Below are 20,273 nucleotides of genomic sequence, written 5' to 3' on the forward strand. Positions count from 1 at the left end.
ACAGCCACAGCACCAGCCCTGGTCTCAGCCTCGGCCTCAGCTTCAGGCATGGCCTCAGCCACAGTCTCAGCCTCCACGCGTGGGTCGGACATGGCCATGCACCAGGAGCCTCCAGGAGCCACGCCCAATCTGGTTTGCATTCTCCCACAGAAAATGGCACCACTTTCTGTAAGTTTTTTTTTGTTTTTTTTTGTTTGTTTGTTTTTTAACTTTCAAACAAGCTTACTGCAATGAGAACAGTATGAGCATTTTATTGTACTGAGGAACTTTACCAAAAATTGTGTCAAACTGTTAACCCTTTTGGAAGTTTTCAGGGTCCTGATGAGGGATGAAGCAGCATAATTATATATTGTTGAATGTTAACATAAGAGATAGATAGAAAACACAACTGATTTTTTAAGCCTGAAAATTTTTCGAGTGACCAGTATTATATTTGTTCAATTTCTAGGTCATCGTGATATTTATATAGTCATTCACAATGTTTCACCAAAGCAAAACATGAAAAACTGTAAAAATAATAAAAGACTCCCAATAACACAAAGCTTTTATAATAATAATTATGGAACATGGACATTTTAATGAATTTCATATTGCAATGAAGACACTCAACACTTAGAGACAATTATATCAATACAATAAAAACTGATTCCACAGAACACTTATAAATGCATACATTTTCCTCCAAAGAAACATGTTTTTCACAGATTTAAGTAACAAATGATTTACAGAGGATTCTTTAGATTCCAAAATATGTACAGAGTTTTTGTCTCTACCGAAACTGATGAGCAGTGGTTGAAAAAGAGTTGTTTTGCCCAACAGCATGGCTGTTAAGAAATTCTGTATTGATACACACTTTTCAGTAACCACACATTTTCTGTCTATCATTAAATGAAATTCTGGACACATCAGCATACAGGACAAAACTGTTCCCACTTCCAAACACTGTTTCACACGAGATCACATGTGGTTGACAGTATGACTTAATTTAGCCACACACACATGCACACGTACATACACGCACCATCCCCAATCTTGTCTGTGACTCCTGATTAACATGCTGCAGCAGCAGTGGATGAGCTCACATTAGAAGATGACACAGCAGCGAACAGCAAGGCACCCCCGCTCCTGAGAGCTGTGCCTGAGCACCGCAGGGCTGCGCCCCGAAGGACGTGCAGGAATCCAGTTTCTGAGGTCCCTCCAGTTCGCTGGAGAAGGTGAGCAGCTGTGGCAGTGAAGGGCACCAGTGCGCCTGGAACTCAATGACCACTAGGAATATTGATTTTTAAAAGCCTCAAAAATGTTTAATCTGGCAGAGATCTGGATTTGGCTATTTGCAGCCATTTTTCAATGTTCCTAACCATCATCCTAAAACACCCAGACTTTCGAATTAAACCCCGAGGAACCCAAGCAGGCGGCCTGTGCAGTGGCCCCAGAAGCTGCCCTGGGCTCAGACCTTTGCATGTGCAGTGTGGGAGGCTCTGGGAATTGGACCTCCGGCCAAGAGAAAAGCGAGGCCCCAGCAACATCTGGACACAGCACAGCCCTGCATCAGGCAAGTTCGCTCAGGACAGCAGGAGCTGAAACCTGAGAGTCTAATCAACCAGAGGGACCAGGTAGGCTCCGTTCTCAGAACAGTGCAGTCAGGAAACAATGTCGGACAAAAATACAACACATTTTTTATCTGTAAAATCAAATGACTGAAATATTTGCTGTTTGTCCCTCAGCCACGTCAGATCCATCTGAGGTCGTTATCAGTTATTCTTGGGCCCCAGGCTGTCAGTCATTTCAGAGTCATTCTAGATGACTTAGATTCAAAGTTCCTCGGGCCAGCTCCTGAAGACCCAAGTAGGGAGGTGCCTCTCAGCCCTGGCGAGCTGCACCAAAGGACGGGTCCAAAAGTCCCACGTCCTAATGCACCTGCATCTACCAGTCACCAGATGGGTTCCCTCCTACCTCACCATAAAACGGGGCAAAACACAAAGACCTGGGGGTGTCACATGACAGCTGCAAATATTACCTTCCTCTGTCTCTCCAAGTGGTGAGCCTCCAGGTGGACGTATTGAAAGGACTGAAAGTACAAGAGGCAAGAAATGAGAGCCTCTTTATCAAAACCGTAACTCAGCAAGAAACATTAACATACAGATACCAGGTGAGCAGTAATTTCCAAGAAGGCAAGAACACCAGGCTACCTCAGCAGTAGCGGGACTGGCACTGAGAGGCGTCCCCACCATGGGGGCTGGAAGTGTCTCGTCACCAGGGCCTGCTGGCTGCGGCCATCAGCTTGTGCGCCTAAGTGGAGAGCCTACACCTTCAGGACACGTCGGTGTGACTGTCTTTCCTGCCTTCTGAACTGAACTCAGTATTCCAGCTATAAACCAAAGTGCTCCAGCCAGGCAACAGTGAGACCCAAAGTTTCCCAAAGACCCGTCTCTGAGGTAGTGTTGTTGGCTCTCAAACACCACCACGGGAGTGAGCCCATTCGGAAGCACACAACCGAGGTGCGGAGAATTAACTGGGCTCTGTGTGCAGGCGGCAGGGCCTCTTATCAAGGTCAAGTCACATTCAATGGACAAGTCATTTGAAACATCTAAAGCCTGTTTATAACCATAGCTATAAATTAAAGTGCTTTACATTTTGCTTAATATTTGAAATCGGTGATTAGAATCCTATTTCAAAATTTGCTAGGATGAGAGCTCAGGAGATTGAAATGATTTTCTATAAAAAAGCAGAAAACTTTTCTTTCCTAAAGAAACTCCAAATGGTGCAAATCCAACATCCCATGCTTTTTTTTAACTTCTCAACTCCAGGTTACCTTTGCAGAACTGTAACAGAAATCAGAGTGGACGCTGACTACACGACAGCACGTGCTGAACTTCACGCGAGGTAAACACAAACTCCCGGAGCGATCCTGCTGGTCACCAGCCAACACAGGCAGCCCCACAGTCTTCCCAGCACAGGCAGACACATAGAGTTACTTCAGGGAACGCAGGACTGCCGACGCCACAACGTAATACAGAGGTTCACATGTAATTCACACAAATGTAATGCCCTACTGTTCACCTGTCCAATGTCAACAACTCACAAGCATTTCATGTGCTACATGGGAGGTGAGCTTCGCCTCTACTGCCCAGAGGACCCAATACACACACATATACAAGACAAAAGTAAAAAATACGACCACACATTTCTCTGTACATTTCATGCAAGCTGGGCACTATGTGAAAAGAACATATACAAAGCACCCTTCCCAGGGTCAAACTCTCACAAAATGGCTGATTAATATGCAGAAAAGCCTGCACCCATCAAAGGTCTGTGCTGGCGAAGAGTGAAACTAAGGACTGCCGGTGTCCTTATTTTTCTTGTAGCAATGCAGGGATGTTGATGTTCCAACCAATGGCTTGCCGGTCAAACCCACAGGTGAACAGATTGCACACGGGGTGGTCTTCACTCCATGCCGAGCAGCACACCATTCTCCTGTGACCCTAGTGACGATCAAACAAACCAAAATCAGTGCATTATTCCCAAAAGTAAGATTTATAAGACCTCAGCGAAATGAATAACCACATCACTCAAAGTAAGAAAGTTACAAGAAAATAACATAGTGCCCAGGATTAGTACCAAGGACTGCGGAGCACGGACCGCCAAGCATGGACCATGGATCATGGACCACCGAGCATGGACCATGGATCACGGACTGCCGAGCACCAACCACTGCCGAACACAGACCACCGAGCACCCCATGGATCACAGAGCACGGACCACCGAGCACTGACCGCCAAGCGAGGATCGCCGAGCCCGGCAGAGCCGCCAGGACGTGCAGCCAGGCCAGGACGAGTGAGGCCAAGATGCCGGTGAGCACAAGGGTTGGTGGAACCTGCCCCAAAACCACTGTATGACTCCTTCTTTAAGAAAATACGAGTAAGATTACAGTCAGACAAAAAAAAACTAATGATCAATGTGAAAATTTTGAATAAATGAGGCTAGGAGATATTTAGGGGTAAATTAAATGATATTCACTCAAATACTTCAAATAGGATTTTAACAAATAACTGGCTTCGGTAATAAAGGAACTGGAAAAATACATTTGGTGTCATATAAAACAAGGATAAATAAATGGCCTTTTAGGTAGATTCCTGCCATCTTCAGCAATTCCAGTTAAATATCAGCATGTTGGAAAAGTTACTGCAAAATATGTGACAGAGCAATAGCATATCGGTGTGTATGTAAGTAGCAGATGCAGGCTCTTAGCCAACACTTAGAATGTCTGTAAGCAGTGCCTTAGGACCCATCTGCATTTTCTAAATTACACAACAGCTCTGATACGTTGCTATTACAGCATAAGGTACAAGAGTGAGTCAGTATTAAGTAAAGCTGACAGATTAAGAAACACCCAAAGAATGGCATAAAATTTTCCTGCAAAATATTCACGTATAAATATGCTATTTATACATCTGGAGAGAGAACCACAATAGCTATTTATACATCTGGAGAGAGAATCACAAAAGGCCAGAAAAATAAAATAATTGTAAGAAAGACCACATAACAAAGGGTTACAAAAGGCACAAAAAAGGAAGCAGCAATGCATCCATTAACTGGCAGTAAAACCAAGGCTGTGGGCAAGAGCTCTTCACAGTGAAACTCAAGGCATTTGCTGCAGAAGTGCCAAAGACAAAGAGCTTCCAGAAGAAAGCCAGCCAGGCTTTCACCCCGGCAGAGCTCCCATGGGATTTCCATCTCTCGTGCGCCCACAGCATTGCCACCCAGGAAGCAGATGCACCCCGAAGATGTCCCATGCCATCGTGGCAGCCCCAGTGCACATGATGTGCTGCTCCAGGACACTCAACACGGGGCCCCGTGGGCCTCCACTTCGCGGGGACCCTTGAGCCCCGTGGGCCTCCACTTCGCGGGGACCCTCACGCTCTGTGAGCCTCCACTTCACAGAGGCCCTCATGCAGGGACCCTCACACCCCATGAGCCCTCACTTCATAGGGACCCTCGCGCCCCGTGAGTCTCCACATCACAGAGACCCTCACGCAGTGACCCTCGCGCCCCATGAGCCTGCTCTTCACAGGAACCCTGACCCTGGACCTCCTGACTCTCCACCAAGCTCGCTTTCCCAAAACTCACGCTGGGAAGTGACACCTACTCCAGCACTACAGGGAAATATTTTCAATCAGTTCCTTTCACTCCACTACTTAAAGGCTCAAATAAGTGTTTTGTTTTCTCTCTTCCAAGTCGGTCAGCTGAAGAAGCAAGAACAAGTCAGTGATTTCCAGCAGGGTTCTGCGACACTGAAAACCACATTTATTTATCTGAAGAGGTGTTACAAGTTCTAAATAAAGTTAAATCACATTCATTAATCTTAAAAATAAATCTATTTCACAAGTTAATGGGTGCACCACACCAACATGGCACATGTATACATATGTAACAAACCTGCACGTTGTGCATATGTACCCTAGAACTTAAAGTATAATTTAAAAATAAAAAATAAATAAATCTATTTCACATATCACTTTAGGAGGGAATAAACCCAGGCACAACAGAATCCTACAATGTCAACAAAGTTGAATGTTCACAGATAACTGAAAAGAAAACTGTCTACACAGAATTAGGGCCACGAAGAACCATTCAGAATTCCATTTCTCTGAGGGAAAATACTCTCAAAGTAATAAAGTCATAATTCATAGTCATAAACAAATAGTTCTCATGAATTTGTGCTTCAAAATGCAAACTTCACATGATGCACAGAAATTTTACAATTCACACAGGCATGTTGAAAAGACAACATTCTACTATGTCTAAGATGCAGCTGAGAGGACACATAAGTGATACTCAGCTGTTAATAAAACATGAAAAGATTCCCCAGGACAAGCAATTTATGGCTGTGTTAAGGGTTGTGAAGCATATTTTAGTCACTCTAATTTCATGAAATTTTTCTACTCCACTATTTTGATGTGTATCAAGGAGTAAAAACATCAATAATTAACTTCAAACAGTGCACTCTCACACAGTGAAGGGGACTGAAGAGACACCCGGTCTCAGTGAAGGTCATTTCCAGAAAGTCTGTGCCACTTGAAGAAAAGGTGTTGCTGCGCTGAGAGAGCCCCCACTTTCGCACGTGCCTCCCGGATCACCCAGCCTGCCTGCAGTTTCTGAGGCTCACACCCCGCACCACGAGCTGGTCTCCAGACTGAGCCACAGAGGCACTGAGGGGGCCACCGGAGCGGCCTGCAGGCATGTGCAGCCCTGTGCAGCCACAGGAGGCCTCGGGGAACAAATCCATTTACTCACACAGGTATCCAGACAGTACTCCAACAAGATCAAAAGACAGGAAAGAGGGATCCTCTATGAGGGGTCCCATTACGCACAAAGCTGGGGAGACGCTGCCTTGACCACGGGGAGTTTCTGTGCATCGCAGCTGCCCCTGTGACCTCCCAGGGGAAAGCCAACAGCAAATGCCGCCCACACTACAGCAAAGCCCGACTGCAGAGCTCATCAGAGTCGCAAGGGAATTTGAACACTGGCCCCCAGGCCCCCTGGGCCTCTACATCTGTGCGGGTGCTGTGGAGTCTCGATTCTCTTTGCGCCTTCCAGGCAACCAGGACAGGTGGGCTGAACAGCACATAGCAAGAAACTCCCTCCGCTGTCTTCCAAAGTTAGCAAGGAGCAACCCTTCACTAACAAGAAACTAACATTTAAATAGATTTTTTCCTGTCGCAATAGGCTGCCATAGAAATGTGTTTTTCTGGCTGGAGGTGGAAGAGATCCCACCTTAAGGACCCCCCAGTCTACAACCAACCCGGCTTCTGCCTGGCCACAATGCCCACTCAACACTTCCAGTCTGTACAGACACAACTGCAGACATCTAAGACTGCTTCCCTACAGAGCTGCCACCACTAACACGTGCACCAAAGGGCTCGTTCCGCATGGCTGTGAAACAGAGGAACTGCATGTTTTGTTTATTTTTAAACTTAAAAACTCATCATGGTATTAAGAACACTGGGCTGGGTGCGGTGGCTCATGCCTATAATCCTAGCACTTTGGGAAGCTGAGGCAGGCAGATCACCTGAGGTCAGGAGTTTGAGACCAGCCTGACTAACTTGGAGAAACCCCATCTCTACCAGAAGTACAAAATTAGCCAGGTATGGTGGCACATGCCTGTAATCTCAGCTACTGGGGAAGCTGAGGCATAAGAATTGCTTGAACCCGCGAGACAGAGGTTGCGGTGAGATCATGCCACCGCACTCCAGCCTGGGCAACAAGAGCAAAACTCCATCTCAAAAAAAAAAAAAAAAAAAAGAACACGGAGGTAGGTGTGGAATAACTCGGGTGTACAACTCTACTTCTTCAACTTTAAATTTTATGAACTCTAAATACAGCTCAAGTATTTCCAACGAAAACTTAGCATGCAAAGACTTAGTAACAAATAAGAACGTAAAATATCTCTACCCATCCTCCTCCACCATGCCCTGCGTATGCACACCGACCGTGCTGTTACCTGTCGGCTGCTCCGGGGAAGCCGTGCCAGGCGCACTCCTGACATATCAAACAGTCTCACTTGTCGGTTGTCATGGGGGAGGGCTATGATTTTTTGGCCAACACATACATTGATCCTGCAAAGAGGTAAAAGTGGGTTGTGTATAAAACAGTGACACTAAGTTTTTGAATTTACAGATAATGAGGCAGGAGGTTCCATATTATTCACATTTCAAGGCTAACTACATTAACACACTGCGTGTGCCACCTGCTTACGGTATTCAAAAGAGACCAAGTTACTCACACGTAGCTACAATATCACACAGACCCCATGCACACACACACAATACACACACACACACTGCTCAATGGTATAACCAGACCCACCCAGACACAAGACCAACCCTCACAAGAAGTCAAGAGAAGCCCTGCACGTCTGCCACAAATGGGTCATTCTCATTCTTACAAATCTCACCGATCCTACCTGGTTTTAGGCTCAGTTAGTTTAAGTTTTCATGGAATACTGAAACTGCATTAGAGGACAAAGGAACCTAACCATTGTTCCCAGGGTTCTATCAATTAAACCTCCACGAATAAAACATGAAATCACAATCAACCCTTTCCCACCAGACTACGCCACTTACTTAACCAACAGTTTGACGTTACCTGTTAATGGCAGAGTCCGTGCGAATAGTTGCAATGGGGGATCTCATATTTTTCAAGTCCCAGACTTTCACCGTGCGGTCATCGCTGCCTGAAACCACGTTGTCTCCCACGGTGAACACGGCAGAGGTCACAGTGCTACAAGCAGAGGGCACAGGGTCAGACACAACAGCAGGTGCAGGACGCAACACCACACCCCACACACAACCCTGACCAAGTGGGTGGGAAGGAGGTCGGAGAAGCGCAAACTCACAGCTGTCTCATCTGCAAACTGCTCCCGCCTCCCAAAGCCTCTCCACCAGTGCAAGAAAAGGACACCTGATTTCTTCCCAGTGGATTAGAAACACACAGTCCATTCTACTCTATTCCACATCTCCAGGCAACGGAACGAAGAGAGGTTACAGAAAGTAGGGTTGGACAGAACATGCCCAAATGTCTACACATCAGGGTCTATGGCAGAGAATTTTAAAAAATCCATTCCAACAACAACTCTCAATCAATGTAATCATAACACAGGAGTTAGAGAAAAACATTCTGACAACTCAACAATTCAAACACAGACAAAGTTCTTGGATCAACATTTTCCCAAAGTTATACAAACAGCCAAGAAGCCCCACACACCAGCATTCACAGTAGCATTACTGACAACGGCCAAAGAGATGCAAACAACCCACATATCCATCAGCAGATGGATTTAATGCGGCGTGTACACACAATGGAATATTATTCAGTCGTAAAAAAGAAACTCTAACACAAGCTACGATATGAATGAACTTTCAAGAATCCCCCTCATCTAAGATCCCTGGACTAGGCAAATTCATGGACACAGGAAGTAGAACAGAGGTTCTCGGGGTCTGGGGGACAGGCAAGAATAGTTTCACAGGCACATCTAAGATCCCTGGACTAGGCAAATTCATGGACACAGGAAGTAGAACACAGGTTCTAGGGGTCTGGGGGACAGGCAAGAATAGTTTCACGAGTGCAGAGTTTCCATTTGAGATAATGAAAAAGCACGGGAAACAGTGCTGGTGGTTGTACAACAATGTGAATTGATTTAATGCCACTGAAATACACACATAAAAACAGTTAAAATGGTAAGTTTTATATTATGTATATATTTAAACACAATTTTTATCTTAAAAAGTTTGAGGAGAAAAATTCAACATCACAACCACTCTTGGAACCTGCTTATATAAATCCAAAATAATAATAGTTTTCTTTTTAATTCAAATGTGTTGAAATATGTGGCCCTCAGGGAGAGGGGCTCAAGGAACCAAAGAGGCCCTGAAACGGCTAAGATGGGAGACACACCCTAAAGATGAAAAGTACCATAAAAACAAGAAGAGATGGGGAAGAAAGGTTTCATCTGTTTGTGTTAAACTCTTTCATCAACTTTGCTCTTGAAATGTAAAAAACAGTGTATGATATGGTGCAAAGTATATTAAATACCCTTACTAGTGGTGAAATTGGATTAAACATATAAACAAAGTACGTTATCACTTGAATTGCAATGAGAATCACTGAAGAAACCCAGGCAAAATCTGCAGAGGAAACCATGTCCTCACTGGCTGAGGCTGTGCTGGCGGTGGCTGGGGCGACTACCTTAACCAGCAATCAAAGGAAAGTCTCTGGCACTTGCCAGAAGGTATTTAGGACTCAAATAATAAAATGACATTTGAAGAAGAAAATTCAATCACTTCTTTGCTCACTGGCAAAGTTCAGTAAAAAGAGTGTGATAAAAACCTTACTTTCCCTGTGAGCTCAGGGCACACCATCCAGGCAGGATCCACAGCTCTCTTCAGCAGCGGCCAGGGGGGCTGCATGTCCTGCCTGGCTCAGGGCTGGGGTGGGTCCGCGTGCTCGACAGTCCCCCATGACTGGCCCACCCAGGAAGACATGGTCTGACTTCAGGGCACAGTGGGCAGATCCTGAGACGCAGGGGCAGTGTCTTCTCGGAGAGACACAGGCTTGACCCCTACACTGTCTCCCAGGGCATAAAAACTGGGGTCACTCACTCTGTGCAGAGGCTCAAAACCCACCTCACCCCTCACTAAAGTGGCTGAGATACCTACATAGATGATAAGCATGTGAATTTCCACCTATCCATGAAGGAAGTGTCCTCTTGTCATCACAAATCACTAATTTACGTGGACCAAAAGCTTGGTTTCCACATCTACCCTCACCGAGGTCCGGTCCATAAAAATTGCTTGGAACTCTGGAGTCCAATTAAATGCCAGTTGTCCCAGCCACTGAAGCTGTACCGTGACATGGGATTTCATGCTCTATGCGGCCCTGGATGAGAGGAGCACCATCCAGTCACCAAGCACATTTATGAAAATCCTCCTCATTTAAGTGGACACAAGCTGAGTTCTAATTAAGTCTAAGTTCCACTGCATTAAGACAAGGTTTTTAAAAATATAACATCAAAGTACAGCAAAGCTACTAAGAATCAAGGAGTGTCAACAACACCTGGCAACACGCTCTGACACTGAGGCCCCGGAACACAGTCGGGATGATGTGGCAGCGACCGTTTTCACGTCTGCCTTCTCAAAGGCCTGGTCGTGGTGCCCACAGCTGCCCTGTGGATTTGCTGACACTTATTCCCCTGCTCGGGGCCCTTCCCTGGGGTGCGGCATCCTGGCCTGTGGATGTAGCAGCCGCCCTGCCCAGGTCCATGAGAAACTAGAGGTGACAACCAACCAGGGGTGACAACCAACATCTCTCCTGGGGGGAAACTGCCCGACTGGAAACTGCGGCATCACACGGGGCAGGACACGAACAAACGCCCAGCCGGGTAACAAGGGCAGCACGGGTAATGAGGGCAGCACGGGTAACTACAGCAGCATGAGCAGAGAAGAGAAACTCTGCAAAATCAACCCAGTAACGCCTCCAGATTCTTCACCTAAAAAAATAAAGAACAACGTGAGGGCTTGACTATGAATCAGACGCTGCCATGCTTCAGTGAGAAGGTTACAATGAGGCTTAGAGGACTCCGACTGCTGGGGGAGCCTGGAAGAGCGAGAGGAGAGCTGCCCCCGACTTCTCTCTGAACTGGAGTCTTCAGGAGGTTTGGCCAAGTTAAATTTCAGTGAACATTCTGCTAAATTAATAGGAAAAAAGGCTCAACAAAAGATCGCCTAACCCCATGTTAATGAAATGCTGAAAGACATTAGGTTTTTAATAAATCACAATCCTGACAAGTATTGTCGGACATCAAAAGAAAAAAGAACTGGCAAAGAGGCAGCAGTTTCCAAGGCACCCTCAGCCCACAGGTCCCACGGGGAGGCTGGCGCGCACGGCCGTGCACTGGAAATGGTTCCGACGCTGCCAAACTCCGGCAAACTCATTTATCTTGTCGTGTGGGGCAGCCGAGCGTGCTCCTCCAGCTGACAGTGCGGCACCTCCTCGCCGCACACCACTGCCTGGTCTGGAACATTCTGCTCCCTCCGCGGGTCTCCATCAGCGGAAACGCCGCGAAGCTGGCATCCTCATTAGGACCAACAGCTGTCTCGCAGTCACACAGAGACACAGAACCGCTTCTGCATAACAATCTGCCGAAATTTCACGGCTAAGGAAAAGAAGACACGATGTGGAAAACACTGGGCCACAAAGCGCTGATGGGAGTGCTTTTCCGGCACGACATCAAACACTGACGATCGTTTCCTTTCCTATTTTTAAAACGCAGCTTCCTCGAGGTAATGTGTTTACCTCTGAGGAGCACGCCTGTGTGTCCACGGAGAGCAAGGGTGCTCCAGGGGGAGGCCTGCAGACGGCAGTCCCTTCCTTGGAACCCAGGCTTCTCAGTCAAGGCACTGAGAACAGATCTTTGAAAATGAACAGCTGTGAAACAGGCACCACTGTGGCTTTATTATTTTGGCAGGTCAACTGTTCTATTACAGTGCTGATACAAAAGTACAACACCTGTGTCACCAACAACCCTGACCTTAAAACAGTGCTCTGAGTAAGTAACCAAAGGACACCCCAACAAGCCAGCCCAGGACCCCCGGGTGCCCCTCGGAGAGGGGGCTTCACAGTGCAAGGGAAGATGTGGGGTAGTTGCGTTGTGTTCAGAGTCATCAGAGCCCTTCCTGCAATTTCTAAGCTATCTGCATGAAATCCAACTCCTAACACATTAATCAGGTCTTCCCTTCATAGCCAGGCAGCCCAAACGCACACTCGGGGTCTCCGAAGTTCCATCCCGGCCTTTCTCATCACCCACATCTTTCAGAATGCAAGAATTCACACAAGCATTCGTTTGACGAACTCGGAGGACTGACCAAGAAACGGAAAAATCACATTCCAATAAGACACATTTCTTTTTTTTTTTTTGAGACGGAGTCTCGCTCTGTCGCCCAGGCTGCAGTGCAGTGGCCGGATCTCTCTAAATACTCCTTGATGGCTACCTCCTAAAAAAGTGGACCCTTAAAATAAAAAACTATCAAAGCAAAAATCAAGTATGTATCACACATGATTCTTTTTCAGAATTTCAAATTCAACTGTTCCCTGGAGAAGTCAGCTCTCCTAATGCATAGTTCTACCTCAGTAGTCTCATGGGGCCATGCTACTCTCCAAACCCCTCAGCAAAAATAATGAGAGATTTCCCAACTAAGTCACTGATAAGGGCTGCACCACAGAACTGTTCATGCAACAAATATTTATTAAGCACTGGCTGCGTGCAGGCCCTGCTCCTCCTGAGACAGTGTGCAGCAGAGGAGGAGGTAAAGTCACTCCAGTGACGCCTCCCTCCTCCCAGCGAAGGGGGCAAGTGACCAGCCACTTATAAGGTCAGCAGTGTTAGGCACACAAGAGCACCCTAAGGGCTGGAAGTGCTGCCAACAGGCATCACAGCAAAGCTACAAGAAGCCTCTGCAATATCCGTGTTTACCACAGCCCACAGAGAAGAGCTTCTAAAGTGACTTCAGACTACACTAAAGCCTCCCTAAGATCTGATTAACCGAATTAATAAGAACCTTTCCACAGACTATTCAAACAAAACATTTAGTTCAGTATAACCTGACCACCTCACCCAGCCAAAAATAAGGTTCTAAAGATCAGGTCCATGAACTATGGGGGCACAGTGAGAACACTCTTCTGCTAGCTGAAGAGCTTCACCTTGGCTATGACACAAAGAAAGAAGACCCATTACAGAAACACTGATCTGTGGCGCCTGGACTCAGTAACAGCACTCAGCTCTGTTATCTCTGGACTAAGCACACAGCACTCAGCTCTGTGTTCTCTTGCTCGCCTCTGTCTTGTGTACTGATCTTATCCTAGAATGTCAAGGCTACTAAGGACAGAGACTGTTTCTTACAACTACTGCATCTGCAGGAGCCTATACAGACGTATTTTCCAAATAGATGCTCTTGACTTGTTGTGCAGCACGGCCTTCTGGTATACAGAAGAAATTCCTAACGCCCATGCACTCATGTTCTTTCTTCATAGGAATGGCCCTGAGTCTTTTATTCAGGGTTCATTTTCATCTCTACATATCAGTTTTAGAATGTTCAGGAGCAGTAAGTAAGAGAAATCAGTGGGATTGAATGAGAAACAGCGTTAGAAACCAACACAAAAATGGCAAAAAGCAACAACTGACTTCCAGAGAAGCCAAAACAAAACAAAACACAACAGAGACAAACAGTAACACCCAGCCCGTGAGGCCATCAGGGCAGGGAGGCAGCGTGGCAGTGCGTGCACACTCCTAAAGCACTGGTATGTCCCTCTCTTACACACACACACACACAAAATAGTCTTTTTTTACAAAGTGTTGGTTCTTGAGGGATCATTGGAGAAATCGCTTCTGTGGAACATCGTGCTCTCCAAAGACGGTGTTAAATGAAGTGTTTCTCTGCTCTGCTGCTGAGCACCAGAAACCCTGCAGCTCAGATGTGTGCAGGGACTTCAAGCAGAGCTAGCTGAGGGTGGATGAGTGCACACAGCGTGCAGATGCTGATCAGAGGCTGCCAGGCGACCCTCACGTGCCACCCAGGCCCTGGCTCTGCAGTGGACATGCACACAGCATGGTCATCACCATCTTTTCCAAACGTAAGCTGATGCTTTAGGCAGTCACCCCTCCCCATTCTGCCCCCTCTGCATATCATGCTGGTTTCTGCTGACCTGTGGACTCAGACACCCGCCCCTGTCTCTGGAGTCTGTCCTGAAGTACCTCACAGTTAGGAAGTTTCTAGTATGTGTCAATAGCGTGATGGCTGTCTTACAGTTATCTCAAAGAAAAGTGAGGAATCTGACAGGTCAAAACAAAGCTGTAAAGTAGAGCAATTCAAATGCAATTATTTCCTTAAGTTCTTATTTTATTAGTTTCTGAGTAGCCCTTCTTAAATGAGGAACTTTAAAAGGGTAAAAGAGAGAGACACTAAATCTCCTCTCACTTTTAAAAACAATATTCTAACTTGGAAACACTTTTAAAATGCATCAACAGGCAGCCAGGCGTACTGGGTCACACCTGTAATTCCAGAACTTTGGCAGCTGAGGCAGGAGGATCACTTGAGGCCAAGATTTCAAGAGCAGCCTAAGCAACATCGTGAGACTCCATCTCTACAAAAAACACAAACATTAGCAGGGAGTGGCGGCACAGCCCTGTAGTCCCTGCTACTCAGGAGGCTGAGGTGGGAGGATCACTTGAGCCCAGGAGGTCAAGATTGCAGTGAGCTGTGATCATGCCACTGCAGTCCAGCCTAGGCAAGAGGGTGAGGCCCTGTCTCAAAAAAATAAACCAATAAAAGTTTTAAAACATGCATCAGCAAGGGACTGGCTCAGGAAGTTACTGTTACGTTCATACCACAGGACACTGAGAGAGAAGAACAGAACAGCAGCTCTGCAGGTGGTGGCACGGCCAGCGCTGCTCTGCTGGTAAGAGACAAGGATTCTCCTTTGCACAGAAAGAACCACTGGGCCTAGGTGTGCCTAGCTGCGCACTATTATCTGCTAACGTCTCCTTGGCAGTTTCTGTCGTCACAAGACAAAAGAGTCACTAGCTAATATACAGGAAACACCCAAGACCACCCCTGAACACGACTGCTGCAGTGAGGTCCTGTTCCCGCCAACTGCTGCCCACTACAGTTCTCTGGAATCTGCACCATACTCAGACCAACCAGCAAAGCTCAGAAAAGCTATCACGGGCAACAGATGGAGTCCTCAGTGACCCTAGCCTCAGTTTTACAATAACCTTGGATATTAGCCAGTTATTACTAAGAGTTGTATTTATATAAATCTATATACTTCCTCAAAATAAAATCACATTTATTAATTTATGCAGCAACATGGATAGAACTGGGGGCCATTATCTTAAGTGAAACAATGCAAACACTGAAAGACAGAGTGTGTGTCCTCACTGGCAAGTGGGAGCAAAACTACGTGCACAAAGGGACAGCGGAGGACTGACAGGGCAGAGACCCGGGGTGGGGTGGGTGACAGGAGGACTGACAGGGCGGAGACCCCGGGGCGGAGTGGGTGACGGGAGGACTGATGGACAGGGCAGAGATGACCCAGGGCAGAGGGGACGACAGGAAGACTGATGGACAGGGCAGAGACGACCCAGGGTGGGGTGGACATAGGACTGATGGACAGGGTGGAGATCTGGGGCAGGGTGGATGACGGGAGGTTGCCTGGTGCATGCAATGAGTGTCACTCCAGTGAGGGGTACGCTAAACGCCCTGGCCTCACCTCAATGGAGTACATCAAGGTAGCAAAACTGCACTCACACCCCATGAATACATAACAACATTTTGCTAAAATACTCTAATTTAATATAATCAAAAAAACAACCACCAAGCTTTCAGGCATATGGGTAGGAGATGTAACACTGACAGGAGACACAGGCCCGGCAGCCTGCAGGTCGTCCTCATCTCCATGTCACTTCCACCCCAGAGGCCCTTCCACAGGGCCCTGTTGTGGCAAAGTCACCACCTGGTAGATGACTGGCTCTCCACCTTCCTCACAGACAAGGACTCAAAACCCATCACCAAAAAGAAAGCAGATCTGAAAGTGGAAAGCAAACTGATTCACAGACCACATGCGGCCTTTCCAATGCCCACCTCCCAGGCGGCCGGCTGGCCGGACAGCGCCTAGAGGCCCACACCCGAGCTGACGCCTGCATGCTGCCTGTGACCAAGCACAAAGGTCAGGTGCAATTAAAACTGCCCATCATCCAGTTAAAAATGTCACTTTCCAAATATCTTTTCCCTTTAAAAGCATAAAGAAAACTGTTAACACCATGACACAAGGTGCGAAACTGTTTACCTTTCTGAGCACATGATCTAGAACTGAGTGTTTAGTACCAAATATCTCCCCCAGGTGTTTGGAAATAAAAGCACACAAAGATGTCATCACTTCAAAGTGATCATTATAATTTTCCAACTGATTTTTTAAAATTTTGTTTGGTTAGATGTGTGTTTTGTTTTCTTTAGAAGAAAGCACCAAGGCCACATTTGGGGAATAAAGTTAAAATCATTTGTAAAGAATTAAAAAGGAAGAAAACAAAAAAAAATTGCATCCTCAAATACCACATCCATGTTGAGATGATCTCCTGTTTTTTTCTTTATCTGCATTGCAAATACTGCCAGCCCGGCACGAGGCAGAGCCACCCGCCACCCACGGAGGAGGTTTAATGGCCAGTGACGCCTCGCCTGTCAGCTCCTTTTTATAGCAACCAAAATAAAAAAGTAAAAAAAAAAAAAGGGAAATGGGGAGGGGTTGGGGTGTGCTGAGGGGAGTCTGAGGACTGAGGCTGGGATCTAAACAGGCAAATGTCATGACAGCAAAAGCCTCTTGCAGGCACGTCTATTCACCCACAGTCCGCACAGTGAGGGCCCACGCTGGAACGGCCTGCGTGTGGGTTCAGCCCCCAGGTGTGTGCAAGGGAATGCTGCAGCCAGGAGAGGGCCAGGCTTATGGAATTACACTGCCAGGTGAAAAACACACAAACAGAAAAGAACTTAGTTCAGGTAAAAAGCACTGACTTCCAGCTGCAGCTCCTGGTGGTTAGGACAAACACAGGCAATCTCAGAGCTTCTGCGGGTTCCGTTCGTTCCAGACCACGCTGTGAGGTAAAGATCGCAGTAAGGCAGATCACACGAGCTGTCTGGTTTTCCAGTGCATACAGAAGCCACAGCCACACCATCCTATATTCCGTTAAGTGAGCAAATGCATTACCTCTGAAAACACAATGTGTGTTTTATAAGTAAGATAAATTTTACCACTGAAAACACTAACAGTCATCTGAGCCTTTGGTGAGTCATCATCTTTTCGCTGGTGGGGCGTCCTGCCTCGATGCTGACGGCTGCTGACTGATCAGCGTGGTGGCTACTGAAGGCTGGGGCTATTTCTTAAAACGGACAGCAATGAAGTCTGCTACATCAACTGATTCTTCCTTCTACAGAAGATTTCTCTATCGCATATGATGCTGTTTAAAAGCATTTTACCAAGGCCAGGCACGGTGGCTCACGCCTGTAATCCCAGCACTTTGGGAGGCCAAGGCAGGTGGATCATTTGAGGTTAGGAGTTCAAGACCAGCCTGGCCAACATGGTGAAACCCTGTCTATTAAAAATGTAAAAATTAGCCGGGCGTGGTGGCAGGTGCCTGTAATCCCAGCTACTCAGAAGGCTGAGGCAGGAGAATCATTTGAACCTGGGAGGCAGAGGTGGCAGTGAGCCAAGATAGCACCACTGCACTATAACCTAGACAACAGAGCAAGACTCCTGTCTCAAAAAAAAAAAAAAGGCATTTTACCCACAATTGAACTTCAAAACTGGAGTGAGTCCTCTGAAACCCTAACCCTACTGCTGCTTTACCACTGAAGATTATGGAATATTCAAAATCCTTTGCTGTCATTTAAACAGTGTTCATAGCATCTTCACCAAGAGTACATTCCCACTCAAGAAACCACTTTCTTTACTCATCCATAAGAAGCAGTTTCTTGTCCATTCAAGTTTATCATGAGATTGTAGCAATTCAGTTCCATCTTCAGGATCCACTTCTAATCCTAGCTATCTTCCTGTTTCCACCACACCTGCAGTGACTTTCTCCATTGAAGACTTGTACCCCTCAACGTCTCTCAAATTCCTGTGACATTCTGACCTTCTCCCATGAATCACAAGTGTTCTGAATGGCATCTAGAATGATAAATCCTTTCCAGAAGATGCTCAATTGACGTTGCCCAGGTCCATCAGAGGAATCACTATCTATGGCAGCTATAGCCTTACAAATGTATTTTTTAAATAATGACTTGAAAGTCAAAATGACTCCTTGAACCATGGGCTGCAGAATGGGGGTTGTGTTACCAGGCATGACAACATCCATCCCCTTGTACATCTCCAACAGAGCCCTTAGGTGCACTGTCAATAAGCAGTACAATTTTGGGGAAAAAAACACTTTTTTCCTGAGCAGTAGGTCTCAACAGTAGGCTTAAAATATTCAGTAAACCATGGTGTAAACAGATGTGCTCTCATCCAGCCTTTGGTGATCCATTTATAGAGCACAGGCAGAGTAGGTTTCACATAATTCCTAAGGGCCCTAGGATTTTCAGAATGGTAAATGAGCACTGGCTTCAACTGCAAGTCACCAACTGTACTAGCCCCTCACAAGAGAATCAGTCTGTCTTTTGAAGCCAGGCAATGACTTCTCTAGCTAGGAAAGTTCTAGATGGCATCTTTTTTAACAGAAGGCTGTTTTGTCTACACTGAGAATTTGTTATTAAACACAGCCATCTTCATCGATGATCTCAGCTGGATCTTCTGGAGAACTTGCTGCAGCTTCTCCATCAGCACTTGCTGCTGCTTCACCTTGCACTCTCATGTTATGGAGATGGCTTCTTTCCTTAAACCTCATGAACCAACTTCTGCTAGCTTCCAGCTTTTCTTCCGCAGCTCCCTCACCTCTCTCAGCCCTCAGAATTGAAGAGAGTCAGGGCCCTACTGTGGATTAGGATTTGGCTAAAAGGAAAGTTGTGGCTGGTTTAACCAATCCAGACCACTCAAACTTCCTTCATATCAGCATTAGGGTTGTGTTCTTATCACTTGGAGTAGCAGTTTTACTTTCCTTCCAGAACTTTTCCTTTGCATTCAGAACCTGGCTGTCCGGTTCAGGATGCTCACCTTTCACAGCCTCTCTGCCTTCGCCACGTCTTCCTCACTAAGCTTTGTTCATTTCCAGCTTTCAAGTGAGGGACACGAAACTCTTCATTTGAACACTGGAAGGCTGCTGTAGGGATGTTAGTTGGCCTAATTTCAATAGTGTTGTGTCTCAGGGAGTCAGAGGCCTTAGGAAAAGGTGACAGACGAGGGAATGGTCAGTCAGTAGGGCAGCTGGGACACACACGATTTATCGACTAAGTTCACTGTCTTCTACGGGCAAGGTTCCCAGGACCTCAAAACCAATAGTAACAGTTACAGCAAAAGTCACTGACCACCCTCACATAATCACAATGAAAAAGTAAGAAATATTGTGAGAATGACCGAAATGTGACAGAGACAGGAAGTGAGCATGTGCTATTGGAAAACTGGCATCAACAAACCTGCTCAGCCAGGGCTGGGCTCCACAGACCTTCATTTGTAAAAAAACATCAATCTACGGAGTGCAATCAAACAAGGGATAAGAAATAGCCACCAAAAAAAAAAAAAAAAAGGGAGAAATAGCCACCAACCGCTGAATTCCTGTGACATACTGAAATTTTCAAATTAAGCCTTCTTATTATTTTTAAGAATACATACTACAACTTCACATTTCTGCTATATGAAGTATCTAAAATTGCTTTTCATATAAATCAGTACACATTGGGTCACTAACGAACAGTCAAATAAAAACAGCCACACAGTTACGCCAACTAAGTAATACCGTGGTAAAATTCCTGCTATAATACAGAGATGCCATAACACAGAGTGAAAAGAAATAAGACACATCAAAAGGAGAAGGTGACAGGTCCTTCTAAACACGGATGATCAAAGCCTTTAGCAGCTCACAGCACGGAGCTCCAACTTCTCCAGCTAAGATAACGACCACACGTTTCAGGAGACCCATTTTGCTACACTTTTCTTTCTTACAGTGAAGCACTGGAACTCAAACTTCAGTCTTTCAAAAAGGCACAGAATTCAAGTAAAAGTACGAGGATTACAGTAAG

General features: G+C 46.1%; 1 protein-coding gene across 8 annotated transcripts in view; it reads right to left on the minus strand.

The window, feature by feature from the left end:
* Positions 1-543: 543 nt before the first annotated feature.
* Positions 544-20,273, minus strand: part of WDR37 (WD repeat domain 37) — a 74,700-nt gene continuing 54,970 nt past the window's right edge. For 7 of the 8 annotated variants that reach the window (XM_009213877.2, XM_009213876.4, XM_003903321.3 and 4 more), the window contains 3 exons: positions 8,146-8,280; positions 7,502-7,616; positions 544-3,482 (listed from right to left, as the gene is read on the minus strand). In XM_009213877.2, coding sequence (XP_009212141.1) covers positions 3,351-3,482; positions 7,502-7,616; positions 8,146-8,280 — 382 coding nt within the window. In that variant the 3' untranslated portion in view covers positions 544-3,350. The remainder of the gene's footprint in view (positions 3,483-7,501; positions 7,617-8,145; positions 8,281-20,273) is intronic. The other variant, XM_021942997.2, reaches the window with a different exon arrangement.

The sequence above is a fragment of the Papio anubis genome, chromosome 11 (genome assembly GCF_008728515.1).
Source record: "Papio anubis isolate 15944 chromosome 11, Panubis1.0, whole genome shotgun sequence".
NCBI classification, from domain to species: Eukaryota; Metazoa; Chordata; class Mammalia; order Primates; family Cercopithecidae; genus Papio; species Papio anubis.